The sequence below is a fragment of the Medicago sativa genome, chromosome 8 (genome assembly GCF_051527215.1).
Source record: "Medicago sativa cultivar Bolivia chromosome 8, Bolivia_mono, whole genome shotgun sequence".
NCBI classification, from domain to species: Eukaryota; Viridiplantae; Streptophyta; class Magnoliopsida; order Fabales; family Fabaceae; genus Medicago; species Medicago sativa.
Window position 1 is genome coordinate 75,060,559 of NC_140756.1, and position 16,269 is coordinate 75,076,827.

At 34.1% G+C, this 16,269-nt stretch overlaps 2 protein-coding genes across 4 annotated transcripts; one reads left to right on the forward strand and one right to left on the reverse strand.

The window, feature by feature from the left end:
* Positions 1 to 4,170: 4,170 nt before the first annotated feature.
* LOC146901501 (uncharacterized) lies at positions 4,171 to 8,269 on the reverse strand. The gene is made up of 4 exons (XM_085735456.1): positions 7,729 to 8,269; positions 7,223 to 7,459; positions 6,920 to 7,137; positions 4,171 to 4,744 (listed from the first exon to the last, which is right to left on the reverse strand). Exons 1-4 carry the CDS (start codon positions 8,014 to 8,016, stop codon positions 4,561 to 4,563), a joined length of 927 nt encoding a protein of 308 aa, XP_085591582.1. The 5' UTR covers positions 8,017 to 8,269; the 3' UTR covers positions 4,171 to 4,560.
* Positions 8,270 to 12,215: 3,946 nt separating this feature from the next.
* On the forward strand, positions 12,216 to 15,778 carry LOC146901502 (uncharacterized). Of its 3 annotated transcripts, none has more exons than XM_085735459.1 (3): positions 12,216 to 13,587; positions 15,211 to 15,376; positions 15,489 to 15,778. In XM_085735459.1, the coding sequence occupies exons 2-3, from the start codon at positions 15,212 to 15,214 to the stop codon at positions 15,534 to 15,536; spliced, it is 213 nt and encodes a 70-aa protein (XP_085591585.1). In that variant the 5' UTR covers positions 12,216 to 13,587; position 15,211; the 3' UTR covers positions 15,537 to 15,778. The 3 variants fall into 3 exon arrangements, with proteins under 3 accessions (XP_085591585.1, XP_085591584.1, XP_085591583.1); XM_085735458.1 differs by having other exon boundaries at positions 12,216 to 12,308; XM_085735457.1 differs by lacking the exon at positions 12,216 to 13,587 and adding an exon at positions 14,056 to 14,205.
* The last annotated feature ends 491 nt before the right edge of the window (positions 15,779 to 16,269 follow it).

A 16,269-nucleotide genomic window follows, 5' to 3' on the forward strand; every position in this document is an offset into this window, starting at 1 on the left:
CTCTGAATTTAACATTCACTTAAATTATTTTATCATTTTTATGATGTTATTTAAATTATAATAGAAAAGTTAAATTTCATTAAAATATGAACAACGTCACTACACAAGGAACAAAGTGATTGATGATTTGTTACGATTAGTACATATGTTAATTTTTTGTAATTTATTTCACTAAAATTTTGAGTCTTACTTCCTTCAAAAAAAAACAAAATTAGCCCCACTAATAATTCAATCTCAGATCCGCCCTTGATTCTAAGGACACTTCACATGCCTTTATAAATCGTTGAGATTTTGAATTCTTTGAAGGCATCCCCCTATAAATTCTCCACATGAGATTTTGAATTCTGAGGTATTCTTGCATTCCAAACACTATTCCAAGATCCATTAGGAAAATTCCCTTCCACACTCCTCATAGTTCTACCCAATTTGACTGTATAGATATTAGGGACGGGCAATTACGGATCAACCCGAAAATACCTGATCGACCCGATACAAGTTTGCACATTCAAATCAGGGTTAAAAACGGGTAACTGGTTGGTCATATCAACTTTGCAGGTTGTTACGAGTATATTAGGTTTGGTTTGGTTTGGGTGGTTAATTTAGACCCTTCGAAACCCGACCGAACTACTTAATTTTTTTCACTGCTTACGATACATAAGTCCAGACTCCCTAAAAAAATACACAAGCCCAAACACGTTGGCCCAGTAATATCAAACCCTAAATGCTATCCCTCACTTTTTTTTCCCTCATTTCACTCTAAGTCGTTGTCAACAAAACAAACCTCTTTCCCTTTCACCATTCTTATTCCTTTGGAAACCTAGCCTCCATCTCCAACAATTATCTAATTTCTATTGGATCTTTTCATATGAGAGAAAAATAATAAAACTGAAAATAAAAAGATGTTTCTCCTTTTGGATCTTCTAATTTCATTTGTGTGTTCCCCTTGTCTTCATTTTCTATCACTGAAAATATGAGAAAAAACAAATTTGAAAAGAAAAAAAAAACCAACGTGAAATCCGAACTGGTGAACCCGAAAACCGAAAAACTAAACCCAACTAATCCAATGGTTATATTTAGGTCTTTGTCCATCGCATGTGGGTTGGCTCGAATTGGGGTTTTGGGTTTGAACTCGAAATGAACCGACCTGGTGCCCACCCTGGATAGATATCATTCTTTTTTATCATTTCTAAGTTATTGTATTAACATTAACATACAATAGAAGAGGTGTTGAAATAGTATCTTGGCAACAAAAGTAAGGAATAATGAAAGAATATTTTCCAAGATTCATATTCTATTCCCTTGAATCATCAAATTACTCATAACTCATGAACATCTTGAGATTGAGGATATTCAATTCAACTAGATTCTCCCCCTCGGAGCCACAAGTCCCATCACCAACCCTCCATCAACAACCATTGAGAAGAATGTGACGAGACAATCAAATACTACACCAATAATAACTAGGATTATGACTTAGGCTACAATCAAGGAAGGAAATATTGGGAAAATATTTTGCTTTGAGAGTTATAGCAACTAGACTTTTCAGATTTCTCATAATTTTCCATCCTTGTTTAACAAACATGGCCAAGTTTACTAAAACCTCAAATTTAGAAAGATTAGTATGTTGTATGAAACTATGCTTCCTCGCATTCTTTAAGAATATTAATGTGTCAATCTTCATTAGCTTTTTTCCTGCGAAATAAAAAATAGTCGTTTGCAAATATGAGATGTGATACCACCATAAGGGCGCCCCCTACAAAGCTTAATTTCATGGATGTCTCTGCAAGTTATTGCTCTATAAATAAGAGCAAATAACCCCTCAACCACTAGAATGAACATGTAAGGAGATAAAGGATATCCTTGATAGTCTTCTACCTGAAATATATGGGTCCAACCTTATAAAAATTCACCAGCACTAAATAGTTAATACAGCTAGTACACAACATCATCCATTAATCCATTTGTCATCAAAATCGAGCCTCAACAAAACACTCTTAAGGAAAACCCAATCAAATTTATCATATGTCTTCGTAACATAATTTTTTAGAACTACATCCCCTCTCCACTCTAATTATCCTCTTCATAGCATGAATCACATCAATAGCTATTATGGCATTGTCATGAATTGATCTTACTTCAAAGAAAGCCGATTATTCCTCCGATATACATTTATCCAAGTAAACTTTCAACATATTAGCTAACAACTTTGAAATCATCTTACATAAAATATTTCAAAGGGAACTAGGTCTTGAGTACTTCATTGAGGTGGGATTGTCACATTTAGGAATGAGACAAATCTTAGTTTCATTTTGTATCAAATATTTTTTCTCAAAATAATATCACTTTGTATTAAATATATACTAATTTAAAATTAAATGTGAATATATGTTAAAATATGCTTGTTGTCGTTTTAGAATTATTTACGCATTCAATTTTTTGTTAGACTTTACTTGTTTCTTGGTTGAAATTCAGATTATCATGACCTCTTTCCTCTGAGAACAGAAGGATTAACACATACGAAAAAATATATTTATGCATACTAAAAAAAAATAACTTTTTTTATAATATCATTAACTAGTTATTTCAAGTCATTTGTGTTTGATTCATGAGTCTATAATTTGGATGATAGTCCATCTATTTGTGTAAAAAAAATTGTTGATCTAATACCGATTCCATGACCAGTCTAATCTATTTATTTTATGGGGGAGAATGTGGCTAAGCGCCAAAAAAGTGATGGGAAAAAACTAAGAACTCCTAGAAAGATAATGGCCATTTTCACGTAACACATGAGCCACGTAAATCAAATTTGTAAACATTAGATAAAATTAGGAATACATTCAAAAATACAATGAGGAGTAGACATTTGTAAACCAAATTTGATAAAAGCATAGCTTCACGTAACACACGTAAAAATGCTCCAACCGACGAATGTGTTATGATTAGCCAGTAAGAGGCATGGATGTCTAGTACTGCACTCATCAAGAACTATACTCTCAATACTACCTACACATCAGATTCAATCTCAGTGTCTCAAAAGCCACCGGCCAAAGACTAAACTAGATCCCTTACTCGCAACCTAAATTTCTACCACAGTGATTGTACAATTCAAATGTTTTTGTTGTAATGGCAAGCAACTATTAATCTTATTGCAGTCATCGGATAGTCGTGGACTAATCACCATTAGATACCAAATATCTACTTAATATGATTTGATTAGATGCGTGTGTAAAAAAAAATCGGTGGCATAAGTTTTTAGCTAACTTAGTTTCTAAAAAACACATTGGTCTTACCTGTTTAAAAATTACTACTCCCTCCGTCCCTTAATGTAACCACCTATTTGATTTTATTTTTGTCCCTAAATGTAACCCCCTTTTCAAATTACTAGATGCATTTATTACTTTTTTCCTAAACATACCCCTGATTAATACTACTAACTTGTCTTGAAATATGAATAGTCAAATTTAATACACATACAAACAAAGGACAATTTGGTAATATTAATACACAAAACAGACACATTAATTACACTGACAACTTTTCTTAAGAAATGTGAAAAATACAAAGGGGGGTTACATTAAGGGACGGAGGGAGTATATGAATTGACTTGAACATTTTATAAATGTTCTAAACACTTTTTTGAAAACTATAATTGCAGCATGTTGGGTTTTGTGGGTTTGCGGGCTGTAGGAGGTTGATTAAAGGCATTGCAGGTGAAGCCTTTGGTCGATTTGCTAAAAAAATCGTCTCATTGTGGTGCTTACATTGCAAAGTTTTAGAGCGTTTGGCACTAGAATTACATGTGAATTCTCAAAGGTAGCGGTGCAAACCATTAATCACGGGTCTATGCCATTGTTACTGGGTTGAGGTAGATTCAAAAATTTCGTATACTTCTTCAAATGGATTGGGATGTAAAGATTTATTATGCTTCTCGTGAAATGTATAGGAGTACAAATGCTTTAACTACTATGAGATGTGAAGGTGATTTACCTCAAGTCACTATCATATCATATACTACTACTATTTGTGTAATCGTTGAATGTTATGTTACATACGAGGAGCATTTATGCATGTCTGCCCATGATGTGAACTCAGATAGTAGCACTATTGAAGAAATGAAACACGTTGATCATAAATTAACCTCGCATTTAAAATTGACATAGACTTGAACAATACGTACAAAACATTATTGCAATAACACATGTTGGCAATTCAACAAATAGTGAAGCATCTGATTTACACAAACGAATCCTGCCGACTTCAAATCAAATCCTATAAATAAATTCATGTACAGTGATATAGAAGCACTAAAAAGTAAACCATATAGTAAACGATTTTTGTTGTCAAGTTAGATGGTTCCTTTTATATCCTTTGTCAACCCTTCCCACCAATGTTATAATACATTTGTCGATCAACCCTTTCCATGGATGAAGTTACTAGATAAGTAAAACCTCTCCTAGCAGTGCAATGAGCACCATTTGCTACTTGCCAGTATGATATACAGCAGTATGTTATAGCTGCTTCATACTGGAAACAATCAAAGCCCAGACTAAAACTACTGGACTATTGCAGCAGCAACATCTTGTCCTCCTCCTGCAACTCCTTCAGCCGTCTCTTGGCATAAACGGTGATAATGACGGTTGTAACCACAGTTAAACAGAAGCCTAAAGCATTGAGAATGATCTGCTGGGCGGATAGAGATTGACTTTCACTTGAAGCATCGGCCAATGTCTTAATCAAAATTCCCCTGCAGTAAATAGCCAATAAGTTCAATAAGGTCCAGATATTTTGCATCATTAGTTTCTCTATCTTTATAGCCAAACTAACACCAGAAATGGGTAAATGGAAATAATAATGGGATTACCATAGCAACATAAAATACATGTGAAATGCAAGGAATTAATGGCTAAGTCATAAATATTATTAGATAAAATGCTTTTGCCAGAAATAGATTAAACCATACAAGGTAAATTCTTAAAAAAGATCTTGACCGTGAATTAATAAAGAAAAAAGGTCCAAATATTAAATTGACATCGACAGCATTAATTAAAGATGCCTTTCAAAGCAAAAATTTGCCCTATTTCAAGGTCAGGGCATGCTAAAAGCCTTGGTGAAGTGCTGCAGCGATGCTTACAGATGGGCTACCACCAATGCAATGTAAAACCACCAGCATCAATCAACCACAGAAATTTTTATCTCCCAAATTTGATCCTACTAGTCAACGAACTCTCATCAGCTAGAATTACGTATTTGGCTCTTGAGAATCAAATAAGTATGATGCTGTGCTTACCTTTTTTTCTATAACCCTTCCAAAATAAGAAGAAAACAAAAACATCAAGACGCTATTGCAGTGATAATTTTTTCCCTTTATTTGGTCAAGGGAATCATCAAAGCCATAGAATATATCACAAAACGATGACAAATAGTATTAGAATATGGGAATAGCTAAAAAGGATATTGTATTAATTTTTTTGCTCGTGGAACTGGGTGGGAAGTGAAGTTTCCATAGAATATATCACATAAGCTAGAATTACGTATTTGGCTCTTGAGAATCAAATAAGTATGATGCTGTGCTTACCTTTTTTTCTATAACCCTTCCAAAATAAGAAGAAAACAAAAACATCAAGACGCTATTGCAGTGATAATTTTTTCCCTTTATTTGGTCAAGGGAATCATCAAAGCCATAGAATATATCACAAAACGATGACAAATAGTATTAGAATATGGGAATAGCTAAAAAGGATATTGTATTAATTTTTTTGCTCGTGGAACTGGGTGGGAAGTGAAGTTTCCATAGGTGGGCATTCAGGCACTTTTGTTATTACTGCCATTATTATGATAGACAACTTTGCCATGCAGGGAAATAGAGCAGTCTCTTACATCTATATAAATTCTTGGAACAGTTTGTAATACAAAGCCCGTGTGATAGATAGTATTCCTAATTAAGATCTAAATGAGAATACAGACAAGTGTTAACTAAACAGCCAACTGCTCCAAGAAAAAGAAAAAAAACTATAACTAACTTCTTAGACAAATTGATATTCCTACAACTCTTTTATATTTCCTATGTTCAAATTCAAGTAAGGAATGGAGAATCAAAACGAGAGGACATGAATGAAGATGCACAGTTGTTCACACATAAAAATTGTCCTTGTTTCAAGTACAAATTGAAAAATCGATGAACTTTGATGACCACAAACAAAACCTTTAAAGATTCATAAGGACGTTATATTGTAAATACAGTTACAAACCAAGAAGTAGTAGGCAAAATCAATCTCCCACCTCAGAGTATGGAAATAATTATGAAGGAATAGTTCACTTTCATGACATATTAAAGATTCATCAATTCACGAAATCATTTCTAGATCTAGTGCATGATCAAAAATGATGAAAACAGCATATTCAGCAGCCATGTGAAATGTGAAAACATGGTAAACCAAGATGAAGAGTCTACAGGACTCTCAACTACATCAGCTATTTCAAATCTAAAACAATAAAAGAAATCTAACTGAATCAACTTTTACCATATATGAAGGCATAAAGTAAGCAATTGTATTTTCTTGAAATCTAAACGAGGAAACGTGAAAACATGGTAAACCAAGATGAAGAGTCTGCAAGACTCTCAATTACATCAGCTATTTAAAATCTAAAACCATAAAAGAAATCTAACTGAAGCAACTTGTACCATATATGAAGGCATAAAGTAAGCAATTGCATTTTCTTGAAATAACCATATTCTGCTAAACATACTCAAAGCCAATTACATAACCTATATTCGCAGTATGGCATAGACATCAAAAGTAGGCAAAAGGTGGTCGACACACAAACGCAACATTAGATATTCAAGAAATAATCCACATAAAATGATATGAATTCATTGCATAACAAAAAATGATACGAGAGTGGGTGAGAGAGAGCCTACGTATAGATTGCAACAAATATTTCTGGCACCATCCCGACCAAGGATCCAATTATGTAAGGCCCGTACTTAACATTTGTTGCCACAGCACAATAATTGAAGACCATATAAGGGAACGGAGAAATCCTGATTAAGGCAACAGCTCTAAACTGATGAAACCAGTTTCCTGCACCAGCAGATTTTAGAATAGAAGCCTTCTTTGGATACTTCTCTAACCATCCCTGCATAGATTCATGAAACATCATATCCAAATTAGTGCACATGAATCGACACCGCCATACAAAATCTTAATGGCACAACACTTACTTCAATTTTATGATGGAAGATTGAGCCAATGATAAAAGGGAGTGACACACCAATAGCTGCTGCAGTTATTATTAGCAAGAACCCAAATCCATAACCAAGTGTCACTCCAGCCACCCACATAGAGGGTGTAGATGGCAAAAGTATTGTTGGGAAAATTGCTACTGAAGCAAACAACAAAATAGTAAGCACCGGAGGACTGAAAGTCTCTGTCTCCCAATTTATTATTGGAATCACCTCCTGAAAAATTAAAATTATGCAACCCATTAGATATTCATTGACACAAAATTACCATAACCAATACATTAAATTAATTGAGAGCAAAGAATTGCTTTCACTGCAAGCAAAATTTTCAATTTCAATGCAAGTTACAAAAGCATCAATTTATATGCAAAAGAAGTGCATAATCTTCATTCTAAAAAACAGAACTTTTCAACGGAAAAAAGCCCTAAATTCCACAAAACAATCCAAATATAAAAACAAACAATTGAGAAGAAAAAAGTAGAAACCTTGTCAATGAGATAGGGTCCAACCCATTTGAGAACAACAACAGCCAAAAACCCTAAACTCAGAAACAACAGAACCATTTTGACCCAATACCACACGACGGATCGTCTTGACGGCAGAGAACACTCCTCCACTTTCTCCACCACAGTTAACGGTAAACACTCATCGGAACCAGGCATCAATTTGATATAATCCCCTTTGTTATCATCATCAGCTTCAATTGTGATAGTTACGTCCGAAACAACCTCCTTTTTCCATCCACCGCCACCGTCACCGGAGTTATCCTTCATCGGAAAATGCACAAAAATTCAAAACCCTAAAAGTGAAAAAAGAAAAAAGATTTTTTTTTATTATGAACGGTAGATCATGTTTCGTTTAAGTGAATCGGTTTCAACAACACCATCACCACCACGAGTAATGTAAGAAGAGATTAATGAATAATGGTGATGATGATGAGAGAAACGCGTTTGGTGTGATTCGAAGGTGCAATTTGCAAGAAGCGCTTTTTTTGGGTTTCGATTTTGTTGCTTTTGGTTTTTCAGTACTCTGTTTGTTTAAAACGACGTCGTTTTGTGATGGGTGTGGCAAAGCAACGGCATAGATTACTTTGAAGTGAGGATATCACTCACCGTCACCGTTACTGTTACGTGGATGTCACTTATTTGCATTTTCTAATAATGTCTTTTGTTTTGTATAATTTCTTTTTATGTTTAACTAATACTGCCTCAAACAAAAAAAAAAAAATGTTTAACTAATACTACTAATATACTAGCATTTTTTTATTATTTGATTATGAATATTTAGTTGGGAAAGGAGAATGTATGTTTAACTTCAAGAGCAATTAGTTGTTGTTGAACAAGTGATCAATATTCAAAAACTTTTTTTATAGTGAGGATAAAAACATATTTTATAGTAGTAATATTAGCAAAATAGGATAATAAATATTAAAAATAGTCTTAAATTTGTTCTAAACGTAAATGAGAGTCTCCATTGTGGATATTTTTAGACTGTGTTGATAAAATGAAAAGAATCCTTCATCCATATTTTACATACATAACGACTAATCAGTGGTATGATTTTTTTTTTAAGGGGACTAATTAGTGGTATGAATTGTTTTTAATTTCACTGTCATGTTAATTAATTAAGCTGGTAAACATCTGGCTGTGTTGGCTTGCCGTATTTTTAATTCCATTTTCGTGAGTATAGTATTTGATCATGGCTAGTGATATTTGAACAACCATTTTTGACAACTATTATGACAAGTCAAAAACAATGGAAAGAGAAAAAAGAATAGAGAATAAAAACATAATGTGAATATAAAAAAAAGAGTTGTCAAAAAATTATCACAAAATGATTGTGCAAATACTATCATTTTTCTTTGATCAGTGAAGGTTGATATGCTAGCTTGTGATAAAGTGCATTCATTCATTCATTCACCAAAAAATAAAAAATCTTTATGATAAAGTTGGATAGGATAGAACAAAATCGCCGACATCAGGTAAAAGGAACCAACGACATCTCAGCAATGTTTGAGGTGTATCCAATACAAAGTGGTCACGTCATGAGGTGGCACCGACTGGGTGCATGCAAATGAGCAACTAACAGAATTTTTTTTTTATTTTTTTAACGGCTAACTAAGAGAAACTTTAACGGTAGAGTTCCCAGATCAAATTAATTTGGAGTCTTTGGACACACATTCTTAGATGAAAAAATTACTCTATCCGTCTTTATATTTTATATGTAAGCACCCTTTATCTCTAATACTACCTCCGTCCCTATATATAAGACCCTTTTGCCAAAATCACGGGAATTAAGAATGTTGAAATTTGTATTAAAGATGTTTGTAATCACTATTGTTTTTACAATTTTATCTTTAAGAGAGAGAATTAGTTTATGTTTTCAACACTATTTATTGTTGATTGAAGAAAAAGATGTATAATAAATAAGGGTATGCAAGTAAAGAAATAATTAATATAGTTGGAAATAACAAAGGGGTCTTATAAAAAGGGACTAAAAAAATTCTCAAAAGGGTCTTATAATTAGGGACGGAGGTAGTAAAAGGATGCTTAGATATAGGGGACGAAGGGAGTAATTTCACACCTTCAATGCATTTCATAATAACTACTCCCTCCGTCCCATATTATAAGCAAAAAAAAATAGAGAAAATGAAAAAAAGAGCAAATTGAATGCACTTTGCATTTAATTTTCCTTTAAAAAAGATAATTTTTTGAAAAAACATAATTAAATATGATAAAAATTGGTCTTTTTTGCTTATAATTTGGGACAAAGAAAATGAGTTTTTTTTTTTTTGCTTATAATTTAGGACGGAGGGAGTACTTCCTTCGGTCCTTATTATAAGCAACAATTGAATTTTTAGGTTCATTGAATAATCAATGCATCTCGTTATAAAATAACAAGCCCCCTTGACCAAAAACGCAAATATTAAGCCCATTCCATTCGTATCGGATTATTCCCTGTGTCCCATGTTATAAGCCTTGTTGACCAAAAACACACATATTGTATTAAAAAGATAAATGTTAACTTGTGTCCTTAAGTCGTTAAGAAGTTAAATACAGTATAAAATTATTTTCTTGAAAATTGTGTATCCAACATTACAAAAGTTTAAATATTTATACTTTCAATACAGTTGACTTTTTTGATTCATCGCATGAATGATGTATCTGGTCCATATTTTAGACAAAATACATCAATTACTCAATAAATATAAAAAGTCAATTATAAATAGGACTCGAGAGAGTATTTCTTATTTACACTATCAACATGGCCCATTAAAAAAAGTTGACAATGTAATTAATGTGTCTATTTTTGTGTGTGAATGTTACTAAATTGCCCTTTGTTTATATATTTTAAGACGAGGAATGATAACTTGACACAAAAAATAAGACACATAAATGACACCATATAACATTCCACTGTTCCTCAATACATCTCTTTTTTATTTTACTTTATCTCATTTTCTTCGTTTTCCTTCAACGACATATCATCTCTCTCACCGCATCCTTGCTCTCACAGGCCTCAAATCATCAACACTCTGACGGCCACCAAAGACACGTTGGTTCTCTGCAACTTCTCTCACACGTCGCTTCAACCACCACCTCCTTGTCCTCTCTCTCTCTCTCTCTCTTAACCACCATGCTTTGACTACAACAACACCGCAACCAATAGCTCCGTCGTAAATTAGGACGTGTCCAGTGGAGGAGACAGAGGGCGATGATAGCTCAATCGAACTATTCTGACGATGAGGTACCTCGCAACAGTGGCTGGATCTCAGGTCATTCTCTGTCGTCTCAAATCCAGTCTTTATTTTGCTCTGATCGTCTTAGATCCACATTATGTGATGTGAGTTTTATCCTACATGCCTGTTTTTGTCACTGTCTTGTGGAGAAGGGGAAGATGAAAGGAAGGTGGTGTTGTAAAGAAGAGGATAAGCCAAATAGAGAAGGGGAAATTACAGTAAAAGAAGGAAGAAGAAGACATAAAACGACAAAATTGCCTTTCTGGTTAAAGTTGAAATGACAAGATTACCTTTGATGTATGTATCGCGTCAAAAAATACGTGTTTTGTTATCATTTATGTTACAAGACAAGTTAGTAGTAGTATTAATTATGGTTATGTTTGAAAAAAATAATAAATGTACGTAGTAATTTGCATAAGGGCTTATATTTAGAGACTAAACTTTTTTTTGAAAGGGTGCTTATAATTAAGGACGGAAGGGGTATATGTCATTATAGCAAAATCTGTTTGTTCCAAGGTATACGTCACTTTACAATATCAGAATCATTAATACTTATTTTTTTTTTATTACTAAGCTCCTTACTATTTAATTCTTTTTGTGCTTCCAATTCTTTAAATTTATGTTTTCCACACCATTAACGAATGATATTTTTGTAAAACAACACACAATTACTCTTTTCTATACAACATTAACTATATTTCCTTTTTCATGTTAGCACTATGTGAGTTAAGTTACGTTGCTTTTGACGTTAGTTAAGTCATGTTGATGTACAGAACGTGAGTTAACTCACGTTGGGAATATTTTTGGTAGTTTGGGGTGGGAATGAGCAAAATCATACGAGGAAAAAACAGTTTTCTTGTTTATTTAAGACCAAAAAAAGAAAAGCCCAAACTCAAAGTCATCAACCATGACCCAACGGATTGGAGGAGAGATTGATCATTGAATTATGCTCTTCTCCCAACACATTTTGCTCGCGCCCAACTGAAATATCGAAAATACCCCTACTTTAGTTAAGTAACGCAAGTGTTAAAATCTGTGTATCTTAACATGCGCTGCGCAATTTAACTCACGCTGGAATTAACACTTGCGTGAGTTAACTCACGCAGGGGTATTTTGGAAAGTTCAGTTGGGCGCGAGCAAAATGTGTTGGGAGAAGAGCGGAATTCTTGATCATTTGGCGAAAACTCAAGGGTAGAATGGGTATAATCAATAACAAAACTTCTCTAACTTGCCAGAGTTTTCCCTCACAAACACATCACACTTTCGCGCATAGGAGGGAATTCTACGGTTTCATTTCTACATCTCCATACTTTCACATTCAATCAGGTGCGTTCTTTCATGGTGCGCGAATTCACGTTGCTTTTAGATCCAGGGCTTCAGAAAAAAATGAATTTTTGCGAATATTATTGGTGTTCTTTGTATACGCGATTATGCTGTGATTTTGACGTTACTGCAACGATTGATTGTTTGAAATCCTCGATTTAGGGTTTTTTTATATTAGAATTATGAAATTCATCTCTTTGTTGATTTCGAATTTTGTGAAATGGTATAAATTATCTAGTTTTCGTATGGATCGGAATGATTTAGAATATGATATAGCTGAAAGGTTGCAAAGTTCTGGATTTTCTGTGATGATTTTGATCGAATTGGGTGGGAATGTTTGGGATAATCTTACATGATTTCTTTTTTCATTTGTTATATAATACTTTTTGACCAAATACAAATTTATAAATGAATAACTGTATGTTAGAGATCCACATATTAAATTTGAGGCAAAATGGAGTTCATTTGGTTTGGTATAAAAATCTTTACTTTTATTAGTAGCATGGTAATCGTCAAATTTTGAACTTTTTGTGAATGCTTTTGTTTTGAATATATTTGAGGACTGTATAAGTTATCTCTATGTTAGCGAAATAATTTCTAAAGTCTCAACATGTTATGCGATGACCTCAAATTTATTTAGAGTTTCCTCAACATGTTTAAAATTTTGTAAAAGTTACTGGTTCATGTTAGAATTATGTGACAGCCTCTGCTGTGCGCGAAAGTTACGTTACAATTTACAAAGCAGTTTTTGTCACGGGAATATCCAATTACTTGCATTTTTATTGAATGGAAAGTGCATGGTTGATTCCTTATCCTCCTTGTACAATTATATCATGGCTTATCCCTCTCCCCTAATTTGCTAGTTTTCGACTGGTGTTATTAAATAGAAGCTATTGTTGCGCTATCATTATAGGGTAGCGGAATTTGAACAAACTGCCGTTGTTCTGCAATACCACCCTATTTAGTACAAAATATTGTCAAATAGCGGAGTTAGCGGCGCTATAGCCTATAACTCTTTTGCTGTGCAGTTTTTTTTGTTAATCTGCTATTTTTTGCTATCTGCGATTGACTGCACTGGTTTTGGACGACTTGATTGGATTGGTGTTACCCTTTCGTATAGTTCATTGCGTTCCTTATTAATTAAGGAATGATGTGCTCGTACCCTCTTGATTGTACAGAGATATAAGGAACTTGGAAGTCTAGAGCTTCTACCGTTTCTTTGCACTCTTAGGAATGATTCTTGAAAGTATAAAGCTTCTTATAGTTTTCTTTGTAGTTTCGGGTAAGTGACTGGACAAGACAGCAGACTTTGGTAAAGTACTAGCATTTATTAGCCAGTTCATACCACTTGATTCCATGATTCTCCCTACAACTTTCCTCTGTTTAGGCTTGCACATTCTGCATAATCATGTAGAACTGGTGTTTTCATTCTATGGATTTATAGGGTTGATAGCGGGAGGAAAATGCAGAAAGAATAGTTTGCTTTGGTTTTGGAAGTTCTTTAGTTAATGCGATAGTGCTTAGTTTTGGAAATTGGGACCAAGGTTTTGCATACATTTTTCACATGGTAAACGAGTCTAGATACCCGTGCTACAACACGGGTAGCGCGGCTGCCCCGTGTGGATTAAATATTTTGTGGCGGTGATTATGTAGTACTAAGTAATAGTTATTAATTAATTAATAATATAAATTTGTCTACATTTGTACTAATAGTTATTTTGTGGTACGGATTAAATAATCTGCAGCGGTAAATGTCTTTGACTTGATAGTCTTAGGTTATGTCAGTCATTCCTTGGTAGCTCAAGTGGTGCATATATCTCAAAATCAAAGTTTAGAGGGAAGTGGGAACTACAGAGAGTAGGTCTGCAGAAACCCTACTCAGGGAGGGAAGTATGAGCTGGTATGATTAAACTAAGACTCAAACAAATTACATAAAGGCAAGGAGTCAACTTGAAGCAAACTAGTGATACCTAACGAACAACTGTATAAAGATTTGTTTTTGCTTAGTTTCTGTTTGCTATGTTTTTGCAACTGAACTATTTTCATGTTTTGGTATTATTGAGTTTGGACAGAGGTAGTGAGAGCCGAAAATGGTTCCACAGAGGTTTATACATAATGGCCACAATTTAGGGATCTAGACCTATGAGAGAATTAGATGACTAGTACTTTTGAGAACATGTGTTAGCTTACTGAGTTTGGTAGAGTTGTCTGCAATTTTGGTTGAGGGTTTCATCCTACAATTCAGATATTTCTAAGAAATTACCTGAGCTTTTATAGAAAGACAAGTCCTACATGGGCATCAGTTTTTTCTATACATAGATGTGTAACAAGTATGTAGCTCTTTTGCTGTAGCTTTTCTCCTAAAAAGGGCAACCCGGTGCACTAAAGCTCCCGCATATGCGGGGTCCGGGAAGGGGTCCCACCATTATTGGTGTATTGTACGCAGCCTTACCCTGTTTTTTACACAAGAGGCTGTTTCCAGGACTTGAACCCGTGACCTTCCAGTCACATGACAACAACTTTACCAGTTGCGCCAAGGTTACCCCTCTGTAGCTTTTCTCCTAATGTAAATTAATACATACTACTTAGTAAGGGACGCTACCTATTTGTGCATTGTCCGTATGATATTGTGATGTATGATCACACATTTAGTATGAAAATAATGCGTGGTTTTACACTATCCATCCTTTTGTTTTAATTTTTCCACATTTGGCATTAGTTCAAGGCTTACCATCATTTTATCTTGGGTTTTTGAGATGGAGAGAAAAGGAAAGAGGGGGGGATCGTGATACAATATATGTTTTGTTCTGTTCCACTTCATTTTATGCAATGTTTTCTTCTTTCTTTTTCCTCCTTTTACATAGCTAGGAAAAGCATTTATGAGATAATTGTTGGCCATGTGCAGGATGGCAGAACCAACAGAAGCACCATTCAGACCACGAGAGAAGCTTATTGAGAAGCAAAAATACTTCCAGAATTTGCGTAAACATACTCACTTGAAAGGGCCCTATGATAAGATTACGTCTGTTGCAATACCACTTGCTTTGACTGCAGCTTCACTTTTTATGATTGTAAGTTCATTTGTGATATGAATTATTTTGCTTCATATTTTGCTGTTGACAGCGTCTCCACTTTTTGTTTATAGCCATATCCTTACAAACAATACTTTATGCATTTGTTCAGGGACGAGGGATCTATAATATGTCGCATGGAATAGGAAAGAAGGAATGACCTGACTATTTCTGATGGAGTAGGTGGTTGTTTTGCAACACAGACCGAACATAACCTCCTCATTATGGACCATTCTTTTCTCTTAATAAAATCGCATAATTGCAGAGTTTGACCACCATTGTGGGTTTATAACTTAAGTTAAAATGTTTTTTTTTTTTTTGTTTGATATAATCAATTGATGACTCAAACTGCTGGTTTACATTTGGGTCTCTTGCTTGTTTTATGGTAAACTGTTCCTTCTAGTTTATGGTTCTTGATTTGCATACGGTTGACTAGACAAGCTTAACAATTTATTTTTCATATAAATTGTTATACATTTCAATTGTCTCTTAGTGGTGGCTTTATAGCGTGGAACCATCATTAGAGGTGATTCATCGAAGACTGGCAGATTTTACCTGTCTTTCATCGAATTTCAGCAGGTTTATAAAGTTGGGTCTTGCTAACAAACAAGTGTCGTAAAGGTTTTTCTTGAGGGAAAAAAATGTTTGTGTTGAAAAGAATAATCGAGACTTTTAAGGAATTGAATAACAATTTCCACAGAAGACATTTGTTAGCATTTTTTAATAGAGTTTATAAAAGTCCTACATGTTTCTTACAAGAAACATTTCAAGATAACCTCTAATTCCTGGACCACTCCAAACGTCCCTAAATCTCAGCAAGAGTGTTCAATTGCTATCTTAGATTTTTTTTTTTTTTTTTTGAAAGAAGGTGCTATCTTAGATAACTAGAGAGG

Excerpts from the sequence above, each read along its gene's own strand:
- LOC146901501 (XM_085735456.1), bottom strand. The coding sequence starts at position 8,016 with ATGAAGGATAACTCCGGTGACGGTGGCGGTGGATGGAAAAAGGAGGTT. Across the intron at positions 7,460-7,728 it reads GACCCTATCTCATTGACAAG|GAGGTGATTCCAATAATAAA; the intron begins GTTTCTACTTTT and ends TTAATTTTTCAG. Across the intron at positions 4,745-6,919 it reads ATATTTGTTGCAATCTATAC|GGGAATTTTGATTAAGACAT; the intron begins GTAGGCTCTCTC and ends TATTTACTGCAG.
- LOC146901502 (XM_085735457.1), top strand. Across the intron at positions 15,377-15,488 it reads CAGCTTCACTTTTTATGATT|GGACGAGGGATCTATAATAT; the intron begins GTAAGTTCATTT and ends GCATTTGTTCAG.